Raw genomic sequence first — 21,706 nt, forward strand, 5'->3', positions numbered from 1 at the left:
TGCAATAAAGCCTATCACCATGAACCACTGAGATACAAGGGGGAAGCTGAAGAGATAATAAGCTTCTAGAAAAAAACACAGGCCACATACAGAAGATCAGGAATCAGAATAGCACTGCATTTCTCAACAGTAACTGGAAACTAGAAGATAACAGAGCAAAACCTCCACAATTAAAAACAAGAAAGATTTAGAGTGCAGAGTTCTATATCAGATAATCTATCAATCAAGTGTTAGGGTTAAGGATAAAGATTTGTTTGGACATACAAGGCCTTGAATATTTTACCTGTGATGAATCCTGAGGAAGACATTAGAGGATGTGCTCCACAAAAATGAAGGAGTAAACCAAAAAAGAGGCAGATACAGGACATGATAAACAGGGGAATCAACACAGACAAGAGGTGATTAGGATCCCAGGATGGTGGAGAAGGGAAACTCCACGGTAACATATGAACTTCAGGCCCCAGAGGGCAGTCTAACCCAGACGGGAACAGGTCAGAAGACTTTGGGGACACTTCTGTAAAACAATGAAATTAACAGAACTGGATGCATCTAAATAGTTTGGGGAGCGATTAAGACAACTGGTGAAGAGTTTAGGCTTCTGTTAAATACAAATACATAGAAAGCTAAGGAAATAAAACGACAAGATAATTATTTATTACAGAGAAAACAAAAAGTCATACAGAAAAGGAAACTGAAGCACAGTATTTACATAGTTATAATAAAACACTCGATATAGATCTAAGCACAATCATGATGTAACTATACTGGGAGACTGGAAGGGTGGGTGGGAAGGGTGCATGTATAGGGCGAAAAGACAGCTAAATATTCATCTTCTATAGTGGGAAATTATTAGCTAATGTCCAAACCTAATGTCGAGAAACAGCAATTCAAGCATGCTATTTAGAGATACAGAATTAACTGCCAAATGAATCAGGTAGAAGAGCTGAAAGTGATTACATCTGGGGACAGTAAAGTGTAAGGGGAGGTGAACAAGGACTGGCTCTTTTTCCTAATTAACTTTATACAACCATTTGATTGTTTAACTTATATAGAATTTTGATATCAAAGAATAAAGGAATTGGATGATATGATGTCAAAGTGTTTGTGTCAGTCACTCAGTCATGTCCGACTCTTTGTGATCCCATGGACTCTAGCCCACCAGGCTCCTCTGTCCATGGGATTCTCCAGGCAAGAATACTGGAGTGGGGTGCCATGTCCCTCTCCTATGATGTCAAAAGGACTCTTCTATTTCCAAAGCTCCATGATTCTTTTAGGGCAAGTTTAGCTACTAGGACTGGAAACACATCAGGAAGGTGAGCAGGGAAACTCACTTATTAACTTGGCTCACTTATTAACATGTCTGACTTCTCTCCTGTCACAATCCAGTGACAACAAAGAAAACGGCCAGTTTTGGGAGTTAGAATTATTAGGAAATGAACCCAGATGCACTTCAGTTCAGTTCAGTCACTCAGTCATGTCCGACTCTTTGCGACCCCATGAATCGCAGCACGCCAGGCCTCCCTGTCCATCACCAACTCCCGGAGTTCACTCAGACTCACATCCATCGAGTCAGTGATGCCATCCAGCCATCTCATCCTCGGTCGTCCCCTTCTCCTCCTGCCCCCAATCCCTCCCAGCATCAAAGTCTTCTCCAATGAGTCAACTCTCCCCATGAGGTGGCCAAAGTACTGGAGTTTCAGTTTCAGCATCATTCCTTCCAAAGAAATCCCAGGGCTGACCTCCTTCAGAATGGTCTGGTTGGATCTCCTTGCAGTCCAAGGGACTCTCAAGAGTCTTCTCCAACACCACAGTTCAAAAGCATCAATTCTTCGGCACTCAGCTTTCTTCAGATGCACTTACATATAAATAAAAGATAAAACACTTTTGCCCAGACTTAGTGCCTGAATGGGCTTCCCTGGTGGCTCAGAGGGTAAAGTGTCTGCCTGCAATGCAGGAGACCTGGGTTCGATCCCTGGGTCAGGAAGATCCCCTGGAGAAGGAAATGGCAACCCACTCCAGTACTCATGCCTGGAAAATTCCATGGATGGAGAAGCCTGTGGGCTATAGTCCATGGGATTGCAAAGAGTCGGACATGACTGAGCAACTTCACTGCGCTTCACTTCAGTGACTGAATACGTAGAAATATTCTTCCAATGTGATGAGAAACAACAAAAGACAGAGAAATTAACCCATATTTTATAAAGTAGCCATCATGATGAATTTTCATTTTAGCCAAATCCTTTGTTGAGAAAACAAGTCTGGTTGTTTTTAAGTTCTTCTGTGACCTTCCAAACACTAATTCTTAATATGGCTGGCCAGAAAATTAACTAATAAACTCCTTTATATCATTATATTTCATCTTTATTACTTTATCTTTGAAAGCAGGTTATTAAATAATCACATTTTGGATTAGTATTATTCTGATTTGAGATTTTATCAATGCCTCCTAATTCCTTCATTACACTTACCTAATTCTCCTGACACCCAGTATCATGAGCTTCAAGCAAAAGGCTGTTGTGTAGGTGTGTTTAGTTGGCCTGTGGGGTGGGGGTGGAGGGGGGTGGTCTGTCAGGTTTCTCTGAAGTTAAAGAGTCCTCAGTAGCAGGTTTACATTTATGGACTTCCACAGTGAAATTGTACCCTCAAAGATCACCAACTCATCTAAATTACAAGGAGATAAAGCTGGCTACTTGGGAGATAATTCCATAAATAACATGATTAAACAGAGGATGTTGAGGATCAACTTCCTTCTAGAGCCTTGGAAGAAATGATGTTTGTTACTTTGTGTATATTAGGTATATCAGAGTTGCAAAATCAAACTCAGGATTCTGGCAGAGCCTGGCACCTGGGGGTCCCTGGATGGAGGAAGAAGGGAGGGAGCTAGTAGCGAGAACCTGGAAGGAGTTCATGTATCACTGTCTCAGGCCCAGGCAGTTGACATTACTTTGTATTGTGGTTATCAGAACTAGATGAGAAGGAAAATGGGTACACAGAAGATGCACTAAAAGAGGGTACCCCAAAGAGAGGCTGTTGACAGCTGAAGTGATAAGGACAAACCCGTGGCACTGCTCTGTATGGGGTCACTTGGACAGGAGTTATCTAGGGGAAGACACCAACTTCATAAGACTGGCTAAACCGAAGGTTGGAATTAGAGTGTGATGCGGACAAGTCAGGCAGACACAGGGTGATGGTCAGGATCGAGAGGGTGACTTCTAGGGGCCCAGAAGGATCAAACTGATCTCTAAGTAGACCAAGACAGTCATCAAGCTCATGGGATCTTAAACAGATGGCTTGCTTGGCCACTGAGTCAAGGGTCTCTGTAGATTTAGTCAAGTCCAGAAGAGCAGAAATGTAGTCTGGCCAAAGGTCACAGAGGCTGAATTGGGAAGCCAGTCTAGGGCAGGCTGGAATCTTCCAGAGGTATTGCTAACCTAAAATTCCTTTAAGGCAAGGGAACCTTTGCTTAGGATATGTCCAGGTAAAGTTGAAGTACAAGAAAGGCATTGAGGTCCTGTCTCCCCAGTATCATCTGAAACCCCTTCCACTTTGCATGGCAGGCATCACATATTATATCCTCTTAAGTCCCTGAATGAGCCCATCTGTGTATCAGCTTAACCACAAGGCAAAGAAATTGTTTCATACCTCAGAAAAAATAGAGAAGGAGAGGAGTTATCTTTCAAAGAACTTTTTTCTTCAACTCTAGCATGAATTGAAGAATTCCTTGAGGAGTGTGGAAAACCTAGATGGAAGAATCAATCACATTCTGAGATGCATTTCTCTAGAGGTTCAGTGAAGGGGGTTGGGGAGGGTCTACAGAGGTACACCCACCACCAGCAAGACGTTCTTCCAGACAGACTGCATTAGTGGCTGAAGTCAAGCAGATAGAGACATGATGGTTTGGTCCCAGAACTACAATGTAGAAAATAGACTGAAGAGGTTATTTTTGATCAGTTAAGAAATCCAAGGGCTGGCCAACATTTTTCCACATTTTTTTTCCCTCACATGGCTTACTCACCAATTGGATCCATTAAAAATTTTTAATAATGCATGAAAAGCACCTAGAAATATTACCATGTAACAATTCATCAAAAAATGTGAGTGTTCTTTGCATTAATGCTGAATCCTAAATTATTCTTCATAAATGTCAGATATCTGAAAAAGTCACTTCAATTTCCTGCCTAGGCTGAAACATATGAGGGATCATTTGAAAAGCTAATCACTTCAGAAGTAATTTTATAATTTGTCAAAAAAAAAAAAAAGAACAGTGTCATCTAACAAAATCCAGGCATAGAGTATATGATGTAAATCTGGGTTTCTTTTGGCCTGGGTTTGTGGAGAGGAAGCTAACTAACAGGCATACTGTGATGCTACTATCAGGCTCCAATTTTCTCTGCAGGGGCCCCAATCACAACTGGAAAAGGATATGAACATGGTTCTTAGGTTCGCCTGTAACACAGCATGCCTAAAAAGGTTCTAATTTCTAAAATAAGACATCTTCTCTTGGGAGGCTGGGTAACAAAGCAGGCTTTGCCTCAGGATTCTCAGGACTGCTATTCTCCCCAAACATGTATCATCATTTGCTTGGTGACCTGCTTTCCTGACACTAAACCCTTCTCTTAACTCTAAGGAGAATGGAAATGACGTTACATCTCTCCACTCCCTCAAATGTGTGTTTGCTCTAAACTGAGTTATATTCAGTTGATAAGATGGGGTAGACTGGGGTCTTCACAATAAAGTGCATTGCCTAGGGCAGGGGTGATGGCTACCTTGTCTTCAAAGGCTATCTCCTGCTCTATCAGCTGGATTCCCCAGGTTTACAAACCTGTTTGTGGAATACTTGAGCTCAAGAACCTTTCTTTTCTATCCCATGTACCTGGAATTAGCTAAGACATTTCTTTGAGTATTTAAAAGCAGCATCTACTCTAGTATAGTACCAGGGAAAGCATTATTGGCTATCAGACTTATTGGTAAATACTGAAGTCTCTAATTGCCCACATTATTAAAAAAATTATAGCTATCTTACATTCTATTATTATCTTGGCACAGTAATAAATTGGCTCTGATTCCCTTTAAGAGTCTAAATTGATTTTTGTTCTTGCATACACTCAATCTTTGTAAAACTTTGATTTTTGTAATTCTTTTGTGTGAAAGATTTTATATCTATCTCAGTTTTCCCTTTGTGTGCTGAGGCTGTTATTAATATTCTATCTCAACTCTCCTTTGCAAAGCTGGGGCCAAGAGTGGGCAAACCACGTTCCTCAGGTTCCTTGGCCAGGTTCTGCCAGTTGAGGACACTGCCAGGAAATGAGGCGAGAGGAAGAGAGAAGGCTTGGGTCTCTTCCTACAGTTTTCTTTCTTTCTTCTTTGGGTGATATCTTTGGAGCTGATCGTGTCCCTGCCACTCTCCCAGCTCTGTAGGTGACATCCTTTTCTATTGTTCCTGTTCCTCAGGGGGGGCATCTGGTCCCCAGGTGTGGCCTCCTTCCTGAGTTTGAGGTTCTGGTGACACGGCAGGGCTCCTGCTAGGAGCTGTTTCCTGCAGTTATTTAGTTGGGTTTCTTCAACTCCCTGCTTTCACTCTTTCAGCCTCCCACACTCTGTAACCCTTTCCTAAATTCTCTCTGAAATTCTAAGTGTGTTTTCTGTTTCTTCGACAGGACTCTGACTAATAGAGTACTCCATGAGGGCTTTTTGCCAAAAATAACTATATCTTGCCCCTTAGAGTGGGACTTATGGGGAAGCCGCAAAGTGTCAGGGTCTGGAATCACTTATTTTAACAAGTATTTTGAGGCTGCTTACTATGTGCCAAGAGGCATGATAAGTACTCTCCAAAGATTATTACATTTAATCTCTGTAACAATGCTCTGGCGCAGTAGCATAATAATCCACATTTTATAAATGAGGAACTGAGGCACACAAAGTTAAGGTGACCTGCCCAACGGTCGAGAAGTAGAAGCGGCAGTTGGAGGACCAATGCCCTAACTGATGATTTATAATAATGAAAGTGAAAGAGAAAAACCTGACTGGGGTTGATGGTGGCAAGAAGGTCCATCTGCAGGCAGGAGTACTGAGATGAAGAGGCCTAAAAGCACAGAGTCTGTCGAGGTCAGGTTCAAAATCTAGCAACAACAGAAGGGCTACAGAGACCTTCTGATGGGCTGGCAGAGCCCCCAGCTGGCATCTAGGTACAGCAAGGAGCTGCCACGGCCACAGCAGATACTGCAGGCATGCACTATCCCTCTCTGGAGGTTATGGTTACAGAACCGGAATTACTAGCAAGTTTGTGCCCCCAACTTTTTCTCCCTTTGTTTTGTAGGTAATAAAGATTCCTTTGAACCTTACTATGTCAACAGAGGATTCAGGGTTTTCTAAATCAAGCAGAAACATACCTAACAAGTCACTTCTCAGTGAACTTCTGCCATTTATGACCGTGTAACGAGTATTATGTACAGGGTTATTATTATGCTTAGCAAAAAGTCAGACAGAGAAAGGCAAAAACTGTATTTTAACACTTATATGTGAAATCTTAAAAATAAAACAAATGAATGAATATGACAAGTATAGAAACAGATTCACAGATACAGAGAACAAACTAGTGATTACCAGTGGGGAGAGAGGATGGGAGGGGCAAGTTAGGGGCAGGAGAGTAAACGATACCAACTACCATGTACAAAATAAATATAAGCAACAAGGTTATAGGGAATCTGACCAATACTTTATAATAACTTTCAGTGGAGTATAATCTACAAAAGTATTGAATCACTATGTAGTACACATAAAACTAATATATTAACTATAATATATTATAATACAATATATAAATTAACTATAATTCAATTTAAAAAGTCTCTCAATGATCATGTAACAATTTGACGTGTATCTGGAGAACTGAAAATAAAAACGTAAGGAAACAGCTATTTTAGGTTTCTTGTGAATTTAAACTAATATGTCATATTTTTAGTGTTTGAAAACCAAAATTAACATTTTTGAAAGTGAAAACCCTTACTCAAAATCACATGGAAAAAGAAAAGGCGAAACAGGGAAGAAGAGAACATGTGTGGATGTTACTGAATTTCCATTAAAAGCATCATCTAAAAGCCATCTTGTCGGAGACGTGACAAGATGGGTGAGGACACCTGTTGAATAGCTGAGGCTGTGCCTTAATACACTCTCCGTCAGTGCTGTGTGTGGATAACGTGGCTCTATTTTTTAGCCACTTGACCTCAGGAAAGTTAGCTAAACTGCTAAGCATCCCTCATCTGTAAACTGGAGATAAGATAGGGTTGCTGTGAGAATTACTAAAGGAAATCAGCCCTGATTACTCATTGGAAGGACTGATGCTGAAGCTCCAATACGTTGGCCACCTGATGTGAAGAGCCAACTCATTAGAAAAGACCCTGATGCTGGGAAAGATTGAAGGCAGGAGGAGAAGGGGACGACAGAGGATGAGATGGCTGGATGGCATCGCTGACTCAATGAACATGGGTTTGAGTGGGCTCTGGGAGATGGTGAGGGAGGGGGAAACCTGGTGTGCTGTGTAGTCCATGGGGTGGTAAAAAGTAGGACATGACTGAGAGAATGAACAACAATGAGAATGAAGTGACTTGAGTCAAGAACCTAACACAGATCCTTAATAAGGCCCAATAACTAGATATTTTGTAGTTATTATTGGATTATTATTGATGGTTTGAAGTATAACTAGTACTATGATAGAAAAGTTCCCATAACTATCATGTTTTTAGTAAGCAAACTTAGCTCAGTGACTTCTAGAATAAACCTCATAGGTAGATGTTAACATAAGCCCACTACTTTGCCAACTGGAAATACTTTAGTTATTAAGTAGTGAAAAAAAAATGCTCAGAGGGCCAGAATTCACATTAAGGAAAAAACCCCCAACTGACCATCTGTGCATAACATATACATCAAGGATAAGACCAGAGGTCTTCAGAGACCATAATGAGAAAGGTGGCACAGTGGAAAGACCATGAGGCTTGGACCCCAGAGACCTGTGTTCCAATTTAAATCCTGTTAGCAGGCTCTGTGACTTTGGATATGTCATATAGAGCATGTCTCTGTATTTCTCTTCCTTTATCTTTTAGACATCTGTAAAATAATGGGTCTCCAACATTCTTTGGGATGGCTCTACCTGTATGTCTTTAAACTTGAATGATAAGCAATTAGTGGGGAGGAGCTTGTAGATAGAGACACATGTTCCACCCTCTCTGAGGTTTACCATTCTCTACTGGCAGGAAGAAAGGGCACAGAACTGTGCTTGGAACCACGGAGTCAGCCTTTGAGGCCTCAAATGTTGGACTCCACTTTTAGGGAGCCTTTGCCAGCTGTCCCTCCGTGAATGAATGGCCAGTGGTTTTCCTCTGACCTATCCTTCCTTCTCACAATATTTCAAATATCTTCAGTCTGAGCCAGCTATTAGAAATAGCCACTAGCAAAACACAAGACTAGACAGAGTGGTGACGTTGGTAAAGAGATCTTTAGTGAGGAAAGGATAAACATACTGGAATGCAGTAGGGCTTTTGATCCTTATGCATAATAAGAGCTTCACGTTTGCTACCAACTGTGCAGGAAATCACAAAAAGAATTAACATTCATGTGTGCATCCAACTTCCACAACACTAAACTGTTCTTAACTTTGAGGTAAAACACGTTTGCCTCTATATTCCTTAGTGCTCAATTTATATCTCAAAAAATAGAATTCTTATTAGGAAAGAAAAATTCAAGCATCAAAACTTCAGAATTAAAATCCCACCATTTGACTGGGAAGCAAGAGCTTATAACAGTTTCTTTATATTCTTATGAATTGCATGCTCTAACATAGGACTGTTTTTGCTTTGGCTCCATCCCTTCATTCTTTCTGGAGTTATTTCTCCACTGATCTCCAGTAGCATATTGGGGACCTAATGACCTAGGGAATTCCTCTTTTGGTATCCTATCATTTTGCATTTTCATACTGTTCGTGGGGTTCTCAAGGCAAGAATACTGAAGTAGCTTGCCATTCCTTTCTCCAGTGGATCACGCTCTGTCAGACCTCTCCACCATGACCCGCTAGACCATTCAGGTATGACCTAAATCAAATCTCTTATGATTATACAGTGGAAGTGAGAAATAAATTTAAGGGCCTAGATCTGATAGATAGAGTGCCTGATGAACTATGGAATGAGGTTCGTGACATTGTACAGGAGACAAGGGAGACAAGGATCAAGACCATCCCCATGGAAAACAAATGCAAAAAAGCAAAATGGCTGTCTGGGGAAGCCTTACAAATAGCTGTGAAAGGAAGAGAAGCGAAAAGCCAAGGAGAACAGGAAAGATATAAGCATCTGAATGCAGAGTTCCAAAGAATAGCAAGAAGAGATAAGAAAGCCTTTTTCAGTGATCAATGCAAAGAAATAGAGGAAAAGAACAGAATGGGAAAGACTAGAGATCTCTGCAAGAAAATCAGAGATACCAAGGGAACATATCATGCAAAGATGGGCTTGATAAAGGACAGAAATGGTATGGACCTAACAGAAGCAGAAGATATTAAGAAGAGGTGGCAAGAATACACGGAAGAACTGTACAAAAAAGATCTTCATGACCCAGATAATCATGATGATGTGATCACTAATCTAGAGCCAGACATCCTGGAATGTGAAGTCAAGTGGGCCTTAGAAAGCATCACTACGAACAAAGCTAGTGGAGGTGATGGAATTCCAGTTGAGCTGTTTCAAATCCTGAAAGATGATGCTGTGAAAGTGCTGCTGCACTCAATATGCTGGCAAGTTTGGAAAACTCAGCAGTGGTCACAGGACTGGAAAAGGTCAGTTTTCATCTCAATTGCAAAGAAAGGCAAAGCAAAAGAATGCTCAAACTACCGCACAATTGCACTAATCTCACATGCTAGTTAAGTAATGCTCAAAACTCTCCAAGCCAGGCTTCAGTAATACGTGAATCATGAACTTCCTGATGTTCAAGCTGGTTTTAGAAAAGGCAGAGGAACCAGAGATCAAATTGCCAATATCCGCTGGATCATGGAAAAAGCAAGAGAGTTCCAGAAAAACATTTATTTCTGCTTTATTGACTATGCCAAAGCCTTTGACTATGTGGATCACAATAAACTATGGAAAATTCTGAAAGAGATGGGAATACAGACCACCTGACCTGCCTCTTGAGAAATCTGTATGCAGGTCAGGAAGCAATAGTTAGAACTGGACATGGAACAACAGACTGGTTCCAAATAGGAAAAGGAGTACGTCAAGGCTGTATATTGTCACCCTGCTTCTTTAACTTCTATGCAGAGTACATCATGAGAAACGCTGGACTGGAAGAAACACAAGCTGGAATCAAGATTGCTGGGAGAAATATCAATCACCTCAGATATGCAGATGACACCACCCTTATGGCAGAAAGTGAAGAGGAGCTAAAAGCCTCTTGATGAAAGTGAAAGAGGAGAGTGAAAAAGTTGGCTTAAAGTTCAACATTCAGAAAACGAAGATCATGGCATCCGGTCCCATCACTTCACGGGAAATAGATGCGGAAACAGTGGAAACAGTGTCAAACTTTATTTTTGGGGGCTCCAAAATCACTGCAGATGGTGACTGCAGCCATGAAATAAAAAGACGCTTACTCCTTGGAAGAAAAGTTATGACCAACCTAGATAGCATATTCAAAAGTGGAGACATTACTTTGCAGACTAGTCAAGGCTATGGTTTTTCCTGTGGTCATGTATGGATGTCAGAGTTGGACTGTGAAGAAGGCTGCATGCCGAAGAATTGATGCTTTTGAACTGTAGTGTTGGAGAAGACTCTTGAGAGTCCCTTGGACTGCAAGGAGATCCAACCAGTCCATTCTGAAGGAGATCAGCCCTGGGTGTTCTTTGGAAGGAATGATGCTAAAACTGAAACACCAGTACTTTGGCCACCTCATGCGAAGAGTTGACTCATTGGAAAAAAACTCTGATGCTGGGAGGGATTGGGGGCAGGAGGAGAAGGGGACGAACGAGGATGAGATGGCTGGATGGCATCATGGACTCAATGGACGTGAGTCTGAGTGAACTCCTGGAGTTGGTGATGGACAGGGAGGCCTGGCGTGCTGTGTCATGGGGTCACAAAGAGTCGGACACGATTGAGCGACTGAACTGAACTGAACATAGGACTGTTGAGTAGAACTTGAAAATACATACTCCCAGTTCAGGTCAAATATATACTTTAAAAATGATAGTTTTTTTTTTGTTTCCTAGTCAAATTTTGGAGTACACTTAAAAGAAAGAATAAACTGCTACTGGAATTTTTGAAGTCACAAAGAATAATCTTTTTTAAAAAAAGAAAAGTAGTAATTCTAAGAGATAGCAGCAGCCCACTACAGTATATAATTCAGGACTGGAAATATCTAGGCACTAACTGATACTTTTCAAACTTAAAAGATTCTAAAAGGATGGACACAATAACAACAGCTAGTTGAAATATTTACAGCATATCTAAGTACAGATATGTATAGTATAATGTGGAAGTGGGAAAACAGACCACTCTGCCTTAACATAAAAATGATTCATAAAGAAAAGGAAAAACCTAACATGAATTACAACATCAATTTTCTTTATAGGCTGTCTGGATTAGGTGTTAAACTTTAGTGGGCCTGAAGAGAATCAGAATATTGTCTGTGTATTGCCTCAAGAGACACCATGTAGGACTAGGACTCTAAAGGAAAAAAAATGATAGGAACAAAATATGACAACTTCTTTTCAACTGGCTGGTAAGGCTTCCCTGCTGAGTAATTAGGGGTGGGCATGGGGGGTGGGGAAATCGGCATATTGATTCCCAGGGCGGTGAATCACCATTATTTCTCTTCAGGGTTCTTCAGCACCTCTGTGCCTTTCTTGCACCTTTTCCTTATAATTTCCCTAGTGAAATATAATATGATTACTTAGTGATGATTTAGTGATATGATTTTAAAATGTTGGTTTCTTTTAAAAATATTCTTGGTTCACAACATGCTTTTCTCTGGCTTGCATCCCCCGGGCAGAGCCTCCACTTGACTGTGACAAAGGCTGCAAGGCTACTGGTGGGCCAGCTCGGGGGTGTATATCTGGAGTGGGTTTTCTAAGGTCCCATCCACAGCATAATGCACCCCCAAGCCTTTTTAAAGACTTTGTGAATTCTCTGTATCAAATCCCTTTCTGCTTAAGACGGAGTGGTTTCTTGTTCTTGCAACTGAACCCAGATGGATAGCTAAATATATCAAATTGCAAGTTGGAGATACAATGCCACAGAAGATTTTTTTCAAACAATTCACTTAAAAAAAGAGAGAGAAAGGGGAAAATATAGACAACACTGATGCTTTTCCCATCTAAATGATAACCTGTATCAGCATAAATAAAGGTATCAAGAGTTGTATACCACAGCCCTGGAGCAGGCAAGGTATCTCCCAAGCTGGCCAGAAAGGATAGGAAGTTAGAAGGAACTCTGATTCAGATCCTCAAGGAACCTTATAAATACCCAAGAGTTGAAAACCTCTGGTCAAGAGACTGAACCACAACCACTTCCACCAAAAACAAACATACAAAACCCTTGTATTTTTTGTGCTTAAAATTCTAATACGTAATTTAACAGCACATCCAACTATCCAATGGTAAAGAAACCACCACAGCTTCACATGAGAATTGATTTTGACCTTTCAAAGAACTTCCTGTGACTTCCCATTTTTTGAGCTGCTATTTACATTTGAGAGCAAAAGAACAGTCTTCACAGCTGTACTGTATGAACAGGAAAGACTGTTGCTTGACTAATTTACATAACAAATTTGAACATTCAAGGTACACATTCATGGTATAAATTACTTTCAATTTTTCTAATCTGAAGAAGCTACCCAAATTACTTTTACAGTTCAGATGAGTTGAATAAGTTACAACGGAAGATTATTTTCCTAGAGTAGTGATCCAAATGGAAGCCCAGGCAAGATTTGTGATTCACCTTGTCCTTCCTTCCTCTTTTTCAGACTGTCTCACCTGCTACCACCTAACCTGTATCTAGCTGAGAGAGAAGGGAGCAGCAACAAAAAGGAATTTCTACAGAAGCTTCAACTACCAAATCTTAACCTGCTGAGGACCAAGTTAGGATTTACAAGGATGAACACATTAAAAATGAATCTATCATATTGAGTCCTCTTTCTGGAGGTGAACCAAGTTGCTAGGTTGGAGGGGGAAAATGACTTACTGTATAAAAAGCACTTGTACAAATTTGGTCTTGATTCTTGAGAGGTGAATTTTAACAAGAACCAGTTCAACATTTAACAGATAATTATTGAGAAGGTATACACAGTCATCCCGACCCTGTAATTGAAGCTAGTTACAAAAATGCCTATATAAAAACAGAAAAAATAGCTAATCTCACAATGTTGTGGTCTTTTTGTAATGATATTTTCTATTACTAGAACCAGTGTTTGAGAACATTTTATCTAATTTTTTATTAGAAAAATATCTAACAAAAATTAGCTTTTTATCCAAGAAATTTCAGTAACCCACCCCAACATTCAGATTCACAGTAAATGTTTGAGAGTCACTGTATTAGTTTCCTATTGCTTCTGTGGCAAACGGTCATAAACTTCATGGCTTAAAATAAGAGAGATTTATTGTTTTATAGCTCTAGCAGTCAGAGTCCTAAAATTAAAAGGGTCGGAAGAACTGTGTTCCTCTGTGGATGCTCTAAGGCAGACTGTTTCCTTGCCTGTTCTGGCATTTAGACTCTGCCTGCATTCCTTGGCTCATGTCCCTCTGTATACCTTCAAAGCCAAAAATGTAGCATCTTCAAATCTTCCTCTCTCTCTTATCTCTGCTTCTGCCATCACACCTCTTTGTCTGACTCTAATCTTTCCTGATTTCCTCTTATGTGGACCCTGTGATTGTGCTGGGTCTATCTGGACAATTCAGGATACTCTTCCCATTTCCAGATCTTTAACTTAGTCATATTGGCAAAGCCCCTTTCACTATATAAGGGTAGAGCATCACAGGTGCTGGGGATTAGGACATAGACAATTTTGGAGGGCTGTTATTCTGTTTATCATGGCTACTAAGATCACTCATATGAAAAGAAAATATTCAAATATCTTTGCAGCTATTTGTGAAAATATTAACCAAGAGTGCTCACTTTACAAAAATTCGTAAGATTGTTAAAACAAAAATGATGAAAGATTCACATTTTTTTTCCCACAGAATCAAGTATATATACTTTCTACAGGACATAATGATTAACTATGAATAAAAATCAGGAGAGTTTTCCCTCCTACCACAGTAAAAATCCAGATTTTCTTTTTATCTTACAGGGCAGGCAATGGTTACAACCTGGATGTCACGGATGACTGGATGACTCATTCAGAGGCGCTGGTTTAGCTGTGACATTAACATGGTAATAGCTGATTGGTAATTTGATTGTACTAAGTATTACCTGTTTGAATAAAGCGTAGTCCTGTCATGTGGATAATGTTCATTGACAAACAAGGAAGAAGATGAAATTGTGGTCGCCAAGGAAGCGGCTTCAAACAGCGATGGAGTACTAGGCACCAGATCTGGCCTATGTCGGGATCCCAGTGCTGGGTGACAAAAAGCAAAACAAGCCCTCATGAATCTCACTAATAAATGTTGTTTCAGTGTCTATGATAATCTAAATGAGTCAAAAGCATTCATTTTACATATCAGGCTGCAAATTAAATTGTGAATTAATTGTGCTCTTCTGAACTGCAGCAGAAATGTAAATAGCTTCTTGCAAACATGTTAAACAGAAAGGAAATTGGACTAATTACAAATGGCTAATGGAAATGACATTATGAATGTTCTTTTTCAAACCTAATAAAGTGATTTACTGTTTCAAAAGATGACATAAAAAACTCCTAGGAGCTTGAAGAGATAATTCGACAGAGATGAAAAGGATGATTGGCAAATGTATAAACAGTGAACCTGATCCCCCTTGTGAGGCTATGCTCACATCTGTGATTCTCAGTGCAGATCTAAGAACTCAGATTGCTAAGAGCCAGAAACAAATGCTTCAGAGACTAACAGCCAGCTAGACCGTAACCCTGTTTGAGCCCATGTGGGCATCTGTGAATATTATTCACAGCTCTTCTTGATATTATATTTTAACAAGCAAGACTGCTTTTTTTTTTTTTAAATGAGAACTCATTTTTCTTTAAAATGTAGGTACCTATGGAAATTCTCATGCAAGAGTATCCCCCATCAGAAAAGTAGAACAGTCTATGCTCACTCTGAGTCTACGTGGATTTTTTTTTTTTTTTTTTGGACAGTTGAATCTGGATCATTTTAAATCATCCTCTCCCAATGGACAAATTCACATCAATTACTGGTCAGCCTGTCAAGAGATAGTATTTTGCTTAAAGGACCAACCACAAAGATCAGAGTTCCTTTAAAAAGGGACATATAAATTCCCAGAGATAGAATACTGTGAATGAATCTTGTTTTTATCATTCCATAGTTGGACCTTTTTTCCCCTCATGGAGATACATTATTTTTTAATTTTATGGAACTACAGCTGACACATATTCAATAACACAGGATCAGTTTTAGGTATATAACATAGTGATTTGATATGTTTATTGGGTTGGCCAAAAAGTTCGTTTGGGTTTTTGTCTCTAAGATGGTATGAAAAACCCAAGTGAACTTTTTGGCTAACCCGATATATATTATAAAATGATCATCACAATAAGTTGAGTTAACATCCCTTCACCACACACACTATTAGCATTTTTTTCTGGTGATGAGCACTTTTAAGATCTCCTCTCTTAGCAACTTTCAAATATGCAATACAGTTACTATTAACTTGAATCACTATGCTGTACTGTGGAATCTTTTTGATCCTTTCCCCAAAGTAAGCTAAAACAGATGATAATAAATACAATATAGCCTTAAGGTGTTTGTGGTATTCCTTTATAGGTACCATAGGCTCAGAATTATGTACTGTCATAAGTGTATGAATGGAAATTGACCCTAATTGGCACAATTACATGAGTGTGAGGTTTTGGACTTTGGATGTGGAGGGATATAGATGGAGAGGTGGGGTAATGGAGGGAAAAGGGGGCAGGCACAGAAGGCCTGGACTCTGGACTAGGAGACTAGATACACATTAAAGTGTAGGAGATGGTGCAGTTTTGCCTCTGAGTCAGATCAAAATAAAGAATTGCCATGATGACTAATGGATAAGCATAAAAAATTACACAAGTACTCAACATTCAAAAATCAACAAGTCTAGCAGTTGACAAATGGCTGGCAATCTTCAACATACTTGATTCCACATTCTCATTAAATACACAGAAAAATATGAAAATTCTGAAGAATATAGAAAAATGTATCTGAAACACAACCTCACATCAGAATCCAATGAATCACTATTAAATATAAAGTGGATGGAGCTGGACTGAGAACAACTAATACAGACTTGGGTCTTGAGCATACTCAGCTTGACTCCATAAACCAGAGGCTTCCTGAGTGATAGATTATAGAAAAACACTACTTGTCCAGTGACTTGGGCCTGGGTCAGACAGCACCCAAACGCCAGGTAGCTGACTCTTAGGAGCAGCTCAATGAACCAGAGAACTGTTTCCTTATGAGCCCATACCCTTCACTTTTTAAAAAACTAACTAGTGTGGTGGGTAGAATTCTAGAATGTTCCCTAGTGACCTGCACCCTTATATAATCTCCCTTTGAGTGTGGGTAGAAGCTGGGAGAATGATGAGATATTACTCTTGTGATTATTTTATCTTATGTGGCAAAAGGAATCGAGCAGATTCAATTAAGGCTACTAATCAGTTAACCCTGAGTTAGTCAGAGGGCCTTCCCTTTATCCAGGTAGGCCTGGCCTAATCATGTGAACCCTTTAACTATATTAAAGGGTCAGACATGGTCATGGCAGAGATTGCAAGTGTGAGAGGCACTGACTTGCAGGAAATTCTCTGTCTGAAGATGGAGGGGGCTGCATGGCAAGGAACAAGGATGGTCTCTAGGGATGAGCCTGGCCCACACCTGTCAGATAGCAAAGACATGAGTACTTCAGCCCTACGACTGTGAGGAAGTGAATTCTGCCAACAACAGGAAGTGCTTGGAGGAGGGGTCTTCTCCAGAACCTCCAGATGAGAACTCAGCCTAGCCGACACCTTGATGACCCGTTTCTGAGGTGATCCCAATAAAGTTGTGTCCAGAGGACCAGGTAAACCTTGCTAGTCTTCTGACTTACAGAACTAGGAGATAATAAGTGGAGGTAGAAAATGAAGATCATGGCATCCGGTCCCATCACTCCATGGGAAATAGATGGGGAAACGTGGAAACAGTGTCAAACTTTATTTTTTGGGGCTCCAAAATCACTGCAGATGGTGACTGCAGCCATGAATTTAAAAGACGCTTACTCCTTGGAAGGAAAGTTATGACCAACCTAGATAGCATATTCAAAAGCAGAGACATTACTTTGCCAACTAAGGTCCATCTAGTCAAGGCTATGGTTTTTCCAGTAGTCATGTATGGATGTGAGAGTTGAACTGTGAAGAAGGCTGAGCGCCAAAGAATTGATGCTTTTGAACTGTGGTGTTGGAGAAGACTCTTGAGAGTCCCTTGGACTGCAAGGAGATCCAACCAGTCCATTCTGAAGGAGATCAGCCCTGGCTGTTCTTTGGAAGGAATGATGCTAAAGCTGAAACTCCAGTACTTTGGCCACCGCATGCGAAGAGTTGACTCACTGGAAAAGACTCTGATGCTGGGAGGGATTGGGGGCAGGAGGAGAAGGGGACGACCAAGGATGAGATGGCTGGATGGCATCACTGACTCGATGGACGTGAGTCTGAGTGAACTCCGGGAGTTGGTGATGGACAGGGAGGCCTGGCATGCTGCGATTCATGGGGTTGCAAAGAGTCGGACATGACTGAGTGACTGAACTGAACTGAAGCTGCTAACCTTCTGGTAATTTGTCACATGGCAAAAGAAAATGAATACAACCCACACATACTGAGAATGACAGAAAACACATGATTAAAAACTAGAGGGGCATTTGGTATGACTTGGTGCACTCTGAAAGGGAAGTCCCCAAATGCAGAGTATTATAAAAAGACTGAATATTGCAGCAAACTTTGTAGATGCAGAGAATTGTCCAGATAAATTCATTTAAAAATAATATGTCAACAGTTTCAAAGAATATGCTCAACAGGTTCTTCAACCTTCAGCAGACCTTTTCTGGTGAAGTGCCTTTCGATTTAAAGCAATAGGTCCAATCAATAGTTCATTTGAAAAAAATGCACGATTTGTGCACTACTTCCTGTTTCCAGACTTTCTAGATGCCATGTAGTGTATTTATTATACTTATCCCCTTAGATTAACAACTGGACTCACAGCTTATACTTTAGAAGCAATATATACACGTTTAAATAAGCATAGCTGACAGAAGCCGTATTGAGCACACTATCTGAAAGTTTATCACAGTTTAAAAATGAGTTAATTCTAGAGAAAAAGGTGAAATTCATTGTTTTGGGGTGCAATGTCCTATAGATATCAATTAGGGCTAACTGGTCTATTGTATCATTTGAAGTTTGCATTTCTTTGTTAATTTTCTGCTTAGTTGATCTACCCATAGATGTGAGTGGGGTATTAAAGTCTCCCACTATTATTGTGTTATTGTTAATTTCCCCTTTCATACTTGTTAGCATTTGTCTTACATATTGTGGTGCTCCTATGTTGGGTGCATATCTATTTATAATTGTTATATCTTCTTCTTGGATTGATCCTTTAATCATTATGTAGTAGCCTTCTTTGTCTCTTTTCACAGCCTTTGCTTTAAAGTCTATTTTTATCAGATATGAGTATTGCTACTCCTGCTTTCTTTTGGTCTCTATTTGCATGGAATATCTTTTTCCAGCCCTTCACTTTCACTCTGTATGTGTCCCTTGTTTTGAGGTGGGTCTCTTGTAGGCAGCATATACAGAGGTCTTGTTTATGTATCCATTCAGCCAGTCTTGGCCTTTTGGTCGGGGCACTCAACCCATTTACGTTTAAGGTAATTATTGATAAGTATGATCCCGTTGCCATTTACTCTACTGTTTTGGGTTTGGGTTTATATACCCTTTTTGTGTTTCCTTTCTAGAGAATATCCTTTAGCATTTGATAGAGAGCTGGTTTGGTGGTGCTAAATTCACTCAGCTTTTGCTTGTCTGTAAAACTTTTGATTTCTCCTTCATATCTGAATGAGATCCTTGCTGGGTACAGTAATCTGGGCTGTAGGTTATTTTCTTTCATCACTTTAAGTATGTCTTGCCATTCCCTCCTGGCCTGAAGCATTTCTATTGAAAGATCTGCAGTTATCCTTACGGGAATCCCCTTGTGTGTTATTTGTTGTTTTTCCCTTGCTGCTTTTAATATTTGTTCTTTGTGTTTGATCTTTGTTAATTTGATTAATATGTGTCTTGGGGTGTTTCGCCTTGGGTTTATCCTGTTTGGGACTCTCTGGGTTTCTTGGACTTGGGTGATTATTTCCTTCCCCATTTTAGGGAAATTTTCAACTATTATCTCCTCAAGTATTTTCTCATGGTCTTTCTTTTTGTCTTCTTCTGGGACTCCTATAATTCAAATGTTGGAGCGTTTTATATTGTTTTAGAGGTCTCTGAGATTGTCCTCATTTCTTTTAATTCATTTCTCTTTTTTCTCTCTGATTCATTTATTTCTACCATTCTATCTTCTATTTCACTAATTCTATCTTCTGCCTCCAATATTCTATTTGTTGCCTCCAGAGTGTTTCTGATCTCATTTATTGCATTATTCATTATATATTGACTCTTTTTTTATTTCTTCTAGGTCCTTGTTAAACTTTTTTCTTGCATCTTCTCAGTCCTTGTCTCCAGGCTATTTATCTGTGATTCCATATTGATTTCAAGATTTTGGATCATTTTCACTATCATTATTTGGAATTCTTTCTCAGGTAGATTCCCTATTTCTTCTTCTTTTGTTTGGTTTGGTGGGCATTTCTCCTGTTCCTTTACCTGCTGGGTATTCCTCTGTCTCTTCATCTTGGTTATATTGCTGCATTCGGGGTGGCCTCTCTGTATTCTGGCAATTTGTGGAGTTCTCTTTATTATGGAGTTTTCTCACTGTGGGTGGGGTTGTATCAGTGGCTTGTCAAGGTTTCTTGGTTAGGAAAACTTCTGTCGGAGTTCTGGTGGGTAGAGCTGGATTTTTTCTCTCTGGAGTGCAGTGAAGTGTCCAGTAATGAGTTATGAGACATCTATGGTTTTGAAGTAAATTGAAACTGTAATCAGAAATCTTTCAGCAAACAAAAGCCCAGTTCCAGATGGCTTCACAGCTGAATTCTACCAAGAATTTAGAGAAGAGCTAACACCTATCCTACTCAAACTCTTCCAGAAAATTGCAGAGGAAGGTAAACTTCCAAACTCATTCTATGAGGCCACCATCACCCTAATACCAAAACCTGACAAAGATGCCACAAAAAAAGAAAACTACAGGCCAATATCACTGATGAACATAGATGCAAAAATCCTTAACAAAATTCTAGCAATCAGAATCCAACAACACATTAAAAAGATCATACACCATGACCAAGGGGGCTTTATCCCAGGGATGCAAGGATTCTTCAATATCTGCAAATCAATCACTGTAATTCACCACATTAACAAATTGAAAAATAAAAGCCATAAGATTATCTCAATAGATACAGAGAAGGCCTTTGACAAAATTCAACATCCATTTATGATAAAAACTCTCCAGAAAGCAGGAATAGAAGGAACATACCTCAACATAATAAAAGCTATATATGACAAACCCACAGCAAACATTATCCTCAATGGTGAAAAATGGAAAGCATTTCCCCTAAAGTCAGGAACAAGACAAGGGTGCCCACTTTCATCGCTACTATTCAACATAGTTCTGGAAGTTTTGGCCACAGCAATCAGAGCAGAAAAAGAAATAAAAGGAATCCAAATTGGAAAAGAAAAAGTAAAACTCTCACTGTTTGCAGATGACATGATCCTCTACATAGAAAACCCTAAAGACTCCACCAGAAAATTACTAGAGCTAATCAATAAATATAGTAAAGTTGCAGGATATAAAATCAACACACAGAAATCCCTTGCATTCCTATACACTAATAATGAGAAAGTAGAAAAAGAAATTAAGGAAACAATTCCATTCACCATCGCAATGAAAAGAATAAAATATTTAGGAATATACCTTGGGCTTCCCTGGTGGCTCAGACAGTAAAGCGTCTGCCTGCAATGCGGGAGACCCAGGTTCGTTTCCTGGGTCGAGAAGATCCCCTGGAGAAGGAAATGGCAATCCACTCTAGCACTCTTGCCTGGAAAATCCCATGGGTGGAGGAGCCTGATAGGCTACAGTCCATGGGGTCGCAAAGAGTTGGACACGACTGAGCGACTTCAGACTCAGAAAGAAACTAAAGACCTATATATAGAAAATTATAAAACACTGCTGAAAGAAATCAAAGAGGACACTAATAGATGGAGAAATATACCATGTTCGTGGATCGGAAGAATCAATATAGTGAAAATGAGTATACTACCCAAAGCAATCTACAGATTCAATGCAATCCCTATCAAGCTACCAGCGGTACTTTTCACAGAGCTAGAGCAAATAATTTCACAGTTTGTATGGAAATACAAAAAACCCTCAAATAGCCAAAGTAATCTTGAGAAAGAAGAATGG

The 21,706-nt window shown here is 39.8% G+C and overlaps 1 protein-coding gene across 13 annotated transcripts in view; it reads right to left on the reverse strand.

Annotated features, from left to right (window-relative positions):
• The window catches only part of PIP5K1B (phosphatidylinositol-4-phosphate 5-kinase type 1 beta), a 554,522-nt gene that overhangs the window by 74,324 nt on the left and 458,492 nt on the right, over positions 1–21,706 (reverse strand). For all 13 annotated transcript variants that reach the window (XM_060409393.1, XM_060409390.1, XM_060409396.1 and 10 more), the window contains one exon: positions 14,436–14,580. In XM_060409393.1, the coding sequence (XP_060265376.1) occupies positions 14,436–14,580 (145 nt within the window). The remainder of the gene's footprint in view (positions 1–14,435; positions 14,581–21,706) is intronic.

Source organism: Ovis aries, chromosome 2 (assembly GCF_016772045.2).
Source record: "Ovis aries strain OAR_USU_Benz2616 breed Rambouillet chromosome 2, ARS-UI_Ramb_v3.0, whole genome shotgun sequence".
NCBI classification, from domain to species: domain Eukaryota; kingdom Metazoa; phylum Chordata; class Mammalia; order Artiodactyla; family Bovidae; genus Ovis; species Ovis aries.